General features: G+C 29.7%; 1 protein-coding gene across 1 annotated transcript; it reads right to left on the bottom strand.

Moving 5' to 3' along the window:
* Positions 1–329: 329 nt before the first annotated feature.
* LOC130801498 (putative disease resistance protein RGA1) lies at positions 330–6649 on the bottom strand. Its single transcript, XM_057665362.1, has 3 exons — positions 5963–6649; positions 1017–3172; positions 330–597 (listed from the first exon to the last, which is right to left on the bottom strand). Exon 2 carries the CDS (start codon positions 2200–2202, stop codon positions 1459–1461), a length of 744 nt encoding a protein of 247 aa, XP_057521345.1. The 5' UTR covers positions 2203–3172; positions 5963–6649; the 3' UTR covers positions 330–597; positions 1017–1458.
* Positions 6650–7906: the final 1257 nt, after the last annotated feature.

The raw sequence follows: 7906 nt of genomic DNA, 5'->3' as shown, positions 1-7906 counted from the left end.
ACTCAATACTAGCGATTGAACATTTATAACGTGTCTAAAATACATTTATATTGCATTTCCTTACATTCCTCTTTATTCATCTATAGCATGAGTCGCTTGTACAATTGGACTTGTTATACAAGGTATCTGCATATACTCCTTATGTCGCTTTCAAAAAACACGATTTAACTTGAATATGTGAGAGCTTTTTGTATTAAATTGAGCTTTTTTTAGAGGGATAGGAAGAGTATATACATGTTCCACCGAACCGAAATTAGATTTGTTGTATGATGTGTCAGTATAACAAAACTTTTGACCTATTCACACATAATCTTTTAGCTCAAAATCCATGAAAAAAAGAAACTTCACTCCTTTATGCCATATATAAAGTATTCAGTTTATCTTCTTTTTTCCTCAGACCAATAAATACACATAAAATGATAAATGAAAGTACAAAATATAAAAGGAAGGAAAAACCCCCCACAAAAATGGGGGAAAAGCCTCACCCTTAAAATAGTTCATAATACAATCAAACCACGAAAAAGTACAGAAATACAAACTTATAAAACTAGCTTCTTATATCTTGCATGGTCCTCCACCAATCTGAAATTCCAAAACCTGGAGTTTAATTAGAGAATTATATTAATAATATATATTGAATAGTTATAGAAGATTGGAAGAAATTAATTAAGATAAGGTATGTATGCCTAAACCACTAATTTGAACACTTCTAATATGATCATATGATGCGTTTATGATTAGGTATATCATTAATAATAAAGAGAAAACAAACTTCTTGATAATAAAATTTCTAAGACGTCATAAAGATATGAAGAAAATTAGGACAATAAAAAACTAAAAATAAAAATGCAATTAAAATAACAAATAGTATTTGACAAATTATATGCGAAAGATATATTTATTTTCCAAAGTATGACTTTATATTTTACAAGAAAAAGTAGGAGAGTTGGTAAAATATTTCTGAATTTATAAAACAGAATTTTAAATAAAAAGAAAAAAATAATTGCAAAACGTACCTCATCATGAGGTGGAAGGTGCAAGTATATCAACATGAAGTTGTGCAATCTTTTGATGCTCCGAGACATTGGGCTTGAACAAGGGGCAATCTCGAATAATCAAAAATTTTAATTTGGAGAGCCGCTCCATTGCTTCCGATGAGGCTAGTTTCTTCAACTTGTTGCATCCTAAAAAGCTCAACATCACCAGAGATGAAAGATTTTGAATCCAATCGGGAAGGTCTTCTAGATTCTCAAATACACAAATGGAAAATACACCATTGGCTTCTCCTGAGATCTTGAGCCGCTACTGCCAGTTGATTCAATGTCATTGTGCAATATTGATTCAGCACCACAATACAACTCTGGACTTATGAAGTTCAAGCTATCTATTTTTGTGATCTCTACTATCTTAAGATAAGGCAAGTCTCCCAATGTTGGCAATTGCTTGCATTTTCCACAATCAGCATGTTGAATTTTTTGAAGGAGTGCAACATTTTGGTGTTCCTTTTATCAAAAGCTTCTTAAGATGAGGGTTGGGATGCAATGCTTTTAAAATCTCATCATGATTTGTGTGATTGTCTTCATTATCCCAAACTAAGGACAAATATTCAACTCTTAACTTTGATGACAAATGAGCCTTTTCAGCGTCTTGCTTGCTCTTGACGAGTTGAAGCCCTTTGATTGATAAATAGCCCCTTTTTATGTGATGCAAGTTTTCTAACTCAACAATCTGGAATCCCCCTTCGCTTAACTGAAGAGCCGGAAGAATCTGAAGATGACTCAATTGTCGAATCAATCCTTCAGCTGGACAGTAATTAAAACTCAAGCCAAAATGTTGTAAGTTTACCAGATTTCCCAATCCTCGAGGTAAATCTGATAAATATTTACACCCAAAAAGATATAAGCTCTGTAAGTTATATAGTTCAGTGATCCATTCGGGGAGAACTGTTACTGGATTACAAGCCAAATCAAGGAACTTCAAACATTTCAATCTGGCGATTGATTTAGGTAGCAATTCTAAACCTGTATCAGCCAAACATAATATACGCAAGTACTTGACATGTCTCAATAACAATCTTCCTTGACGATTCATAAAGATATCTAAAGAGTGCAAGTTTTGAAGTTGGAATATAGATGGAAAATTCGGAGTTATATCCACATTTTTGTCCGCCCCTGTTAAATGCTGAATGTGGCGAGCGAACATTATTCACCTCCTTACCAACTTCCGAAATAAAGCGTTCATGCATATTAAGCGATCTAGCAAGTTCATACTCTAGATCATGCAAAATATAATGAGATACTTCTCCATGTACGTTCAATGTATCTACCATCAAAAAGGAGATGCTCAATAAATACTCAAAATATTGTTCAGCGATGTCTTCTTTCTCCACATTTGTTAAGCTTCTGTCATCAAGTTGGATAAAGCCCAAAGCCATCCATCTATCTTTTACATGGTATGTTCTGAAACTCATACCCTTCGGAAAAATGGTACATAAAGTAAAGCATTTCTTCAAAGATGGATGTGGCAAATGGTGGAAGCTAAGTTTTAAGGATTCCCCCACCCTCATCTTGCGGTAAATTCCATAACTCACTTTTTCCAATATCCATCCATTCCCATGCCTTTGTTTTGGAACGCAGGATTCCCCCAATTGTTTTAATCGCCAAAACCCCATTACATTTGCTCACAATATTAAGACCAATGCTCTGCTCTCCAACGTAGAAACATCCTCTTGCAATTGGGATGTGTTTGAAAAGGAAACTTGCTTGAACAAGGACCAACTATTATCATCTTTGAGTTTCGACAATGGAAAGATTGAAGCTTGCATTGTGTTAGCAACAACATTATCTCTAGCTGTTGCCAAAATCGTGCTTTCCTTGGAACCGTCAATACTTTCCAATGAACTTTTCATTGCACTCAAAAGATCATGTTTAGTATTCCAGACATTGTCAAGCACCAACAAATATCTTTTCCCACTTAATATTTCTCTAAGTTTTCTTATAACATATTCCTCACCACCACCACCTTTGCTCTCGTCAACATACGCAAGCATGTCATTGAAAATTTTGGTAATACTGAAATCTTCAGAAACCACAACCCATATTCTGTATGTAAAATAAGCTTATACTTGCACATTCTCTCAAACCTTTTTTTGCTGACACAGTTTTGCCCATACCTGTAACATACATTATATTAGTATGTAATAATGCAGATATACGAAATTAATTCGATAACAATTGTTATATCATGTACTATGCCACTTTGTTATAGTCATAGCAATCAATCCAGTATCTCGCGCATTTCGAGGTCCGGAGGGAGGAAGGTAGCAAGCAAACCATACTCATACCCCCTTCAATTAGAAAAGGTAAAGAGAAATGCACACATTCAAATAATCCCCAAATAAATGGACCTTGTAAAAGGATATGTGAATGGCATACAACTTGTCTAGAAAAACACCTCTACTAACAAACCACATTAAAATTATAAATGGGCCATAGTTAATAAAGGTAAATAAGTAGCGCATTATAAAGGTAACTAAATAACTAAATAAATAACTCACTATCCCCCATTGTGAATTATCCAGAAAAATTGCATTGTGAATTGTGATTTACAAAAAAAACTCATTTTCAATATTTTCAATAATTTGTACAAAACTTCTGTGTCTTAATTTTCTTTTGTTATAGCCAAATTAACCTTCTCAACTTATATATTTGTATGATGAAAGTAAAAAAATTTTAAATAATGAGTGTTTGTTTAATTAATTAATGGTAAGTTTACTTATATATTTATATGATGAAAGTAAAAAATAATAAATTATTGAGTGTTTGTTTAATTAATTGATTAATGGTAACTTTATTTTTTGTATATTTATTTAATTTTTGGCTCATAGACCATCACCCGAACAAGAACATTCTAGTTCAGGATGAGAGTGTGTGTTCTAGTTAATTTTTTGAGGCATCATGCAGATATGGCGAGATTCACTTGACAAGCTTATAAGTGCTAAACTTTTGGGGTGACAACCTCAAACCTATACTAACCGAAAAACGAGAAGAGTCAAGCTGTTAATAAGACCTTAATCAATCTCTTAGGATTTATAATCAAAATTATGAAATGGAATGAAGTACTTAAACAATAAAAAATTAAGCTATGTTAATTGTTAAATGTGTAAGAATAAGATGACTGAATGGTGTTGTTCGTTGAACTTATTCTGAAAAGGGACATATTTTGAGCTTGATAAAGTTAACAACTGAAAGCACAAAGAATCTGAAAGTAACAAAGTAATCTCATACAGATGCGTAAAAGGATGTGAACTATATATCACTACTATTTTAATATATTATATCAATTATTAATTATTAATTATTTTGTATTGTGAGGTGAATTGGTTTTTAAAATATATGACACTTGGTTAAATTTTTGTTTTATACTTGCATACAGAAAATTTTTGGAAAATCTGATTTACAAACAGAACTAATCTGTAGGATTTTTAGCAAAAATTCTTATGTATTTAAAATTGTTTTTATTTTTGAAAATCATTCAATTTACTTTATATAATGTTATATCTATAAATATATTTTGAACTCTGATGTTAAAATTCTTGGGTGATTTTATAGTTAATTGAGTACTTGTTTATATTGTTAAGGGAAATTATTAATGGTACCTCTGAATTTTGACATTTTATCAGTGATACTCCTAAGTTTTTTTTTATTATTAATGGTACCCTCTTACTATTAAGCGTTTATAATGCAACCTTTTAAAACTTTTTCCGTCAAAAATCGTCCAAAATTGTTAATTTTTTTCTTTTTCTTTTATTTTTCAATTCAAAACATGAATGAAAGTTAACGGTTTTGAACGATTTTGGACGGAAAAAGTTAAAAAAGATTATGGTTGCAAAACGCTTAATAATACAAGGGTACCATTAATAAAAAAAAACTTAGAAGTATTATTGATAAAGTACCAAACTCAAGGGTACCATTAATAATTTCCAAGTACCACTTGAAATATTGTTAAGTTTTCACATTAGTTACAATTAATCTAATTTATATATGCTTGTTAACTATTTCAGGCTATTAGATTTTTTATTGCTTTTTGTTATAATTGTGAATTGGGGCAAATTTGTGTAATTGTGGTTGATTTGAAAATTTAATTGTTAAGTTTGATTTATGATTTTAATTGTGGTTTGGAGTTTTGTTTATTTTGTAGAAATGACTTTTTTTGTCTAAACATTTTATGTCATTGGAATTGACAAATTTAAGAAAGATATATGTTCTTTAAGTTGTTTTGAAAATTTTTAAATAAAATTCATATTTCAGCTTTACTTATAATCTATCTAATTCAATATCATTGCTGAATTAAATAAGGTAAACTCGATCCTGATAAGTTCTTAATACACTGTCACAAAATACTTCAAACAAAACTTATCAAAACACATTATTTGAAGATATAAGATGTAATTATATTAAAAATTACTAAAATTATTATTAATTATTTATTATGAGATACTTAATACTCTATAATAATACTAGGCAATAAACACTAAATAAAATAAAAGGTAAGGCATATATAATTCGGACATATCGATGAATACATAGTGAAATAGAAAAAATTTAAAAGCCGATTAAGGTGGCGGAAATGTATAGTGAAATTAATGTCCAGAAGATATAAACAATATTAATAGTCACGATCAATGGTCGAAAAAATAATTAACGAGAAAAAAAGCCCGTGAATATACTATATGCTATAGCAAATAGCCTATAGGATAAGTACACGGAAAAATTTATTTATCGTTCATGTTTATTTTATATTTGTGGCTATGTAAAAAAATATAGTCAAATAAAATCTTATTTGAATCATCTAATTGCATATTTTATAAAATTAATTTTTTATAATTTTTAATTATGCTTATGCACGTATGAAATGGAGAAAATATATTTAAGAAAGCTAAGTGGGGAAAGTTAATTATTACCTCCTATGCCAACAAGAGCGATCACAGTGATTTGTTGATTGTGAAGATTAGAAGAGTTGCATAACTTTTTCACTAACTCATCTTCATCCGCATGTCTTCCTACAACATTTGAGACTTGAACATATTTTCTTATCTGTTGTAGATCGTGAGTTTGTTGCTGTTGCTGTTGCTGTAGCACTAGCATTATGGGTTTGCATGTTAGCCACAGTAGTGGCCAAGCTCTGACCTTCTTGCCCACTCTTGTTCAGTGAACTTATCCGATTATGGGGTTAGATGATGAGAAAAAGAATCGGATCCTTCTTTGGATTGGAATTTTGCAACCCAACCCCCGTCGGACCTTCTCATAGGCCATCAAATCACGTATATTCTCAGCTTCATTTTTCCATGAGTCAATATGCTATTGATCATCGGGAGCTTTTCAGCCATCATCTGCATATCATCCTTGAATCCCAATGTCAGATTCAGTTCTTGGTATGCACGACCCAACACTATGTTCACCACACTTGTGCCATCACTCTTGTGATTGATTAATTAATTCTGAGAGAGATATTTATATGAAGTAATAATAAATAGGTATTAGTTGGGTTTTAGGATTTAGTAATTTATAGTAGCTAATTTAATTTGGAAAAGTTTAGCAACACTGTCTTCAGCAAATCATTATTCTTATTCCTTGCTCTAAGAACTAAACGATTTAATTAAAGTGAATGGAATAAATAAAAGTTTAGGAAATGAATGGGATTTGGAATAGAAAACATTCTTTGCTTTGATAAGTGGCTATATATATATATATATATATATATATATATATATATATATATATATATATATATATATATAGTGTTAAATATTGGAAAAGTATTATTATAACTTGAATTGCAAGAGGTAATTGTTTTTTAATTTTAAGCTAGAGTGAAAAATATAATTAAAAATGTGTGATTCAGTTCTCTTTTCTCACTTCTCTAATAATCTCAACAGTTTAATCTTTTTTTTTAATTAGTTGTTATACAAAATATAAGCTAAACGCTTTCGGCAATATTACCTCAAAAATACACAACATAACACTAACTCCATATTAGCAAGTAAGCAGTTTATTATAATGTGTTTGAATTACATACTAATTTACCAAACACTAGTATGGTTTGACCACCTAATCCTTTATTTATATCAAAATAAGCTAAAATTGCTCAATAAGCTAATTTTCCAAACACCCCCTAAGATTTCCTCAACAGATATTCGTTTCATATCTTAAAAAAGTTTTCATTTGCTAAGTTATAGTGTTTTATGTGTTGTTTTCATAAATAATTTTTCTATTTATATCACAATTTTTAGTCAAAAAAAACAAATATTTCTCATTTTAATATTTTAATACTATTTATGCTTCCCATATATGATATTTTTTCCATGAACTTCATTTTAACATTTTTTATGTTCATTATGGTTTTCTTACATGTTTCCCATTATCTTTATAAAAATATTTTTTTATAAGTTGTGATCTTCATATTTTTTCTACAAATTTTCTTTTAAATTTTTTAAATATTTATATCTACACTTTTCTTCCATTAAATTTATTTATTCAATAAAATAATATATTTATAATTCAAAATATTCTATTTTTCTTATTTCCTTTCCTTTCAACATTGGAAAACTTCATTAAAACACAGTTAAAAAAAATTGTGAACCTCACTAGCATTAGCAGAGATAGGAATAAAAAAATGTTTTTCACAAAAACAATATCTCTGGAAAGTGGAAATAATAATTTTATTAGTGATAAGAACAGTAACGGACCTAATATATAAATTATAGGCTGCGAGGTTAATTAAAAACATTTTCTCATTAACGAAGTAAATCACAATTTGAAAGACAACTCTCTGTGAACACGAGGTAGAATAAGAAATGTAAAAAATTTTGATGACAAACATTAGATTTGGTTGAATAAGAAATGTC

Source organism: Amaranthus tricolor, chromosome 15, assembly GCF_026212465.1.
Source record: "Amaranthus tricolor cultivar Red isolate AtriRed21 chromosome 15, ASM2621246v1, whole genome shotgun sequence".
NCBI lineage: Eukaryota > Viridiplantae > Streptophyta > Magnoliopsida > Caryophyllales > Amaranthaceae > Amaranthus > Amaranthus tricolor.
Note: the sequence above shows the minus strand (reverse complement) of the source record. Positions and strands in the feature narration are given on the sequence as shown.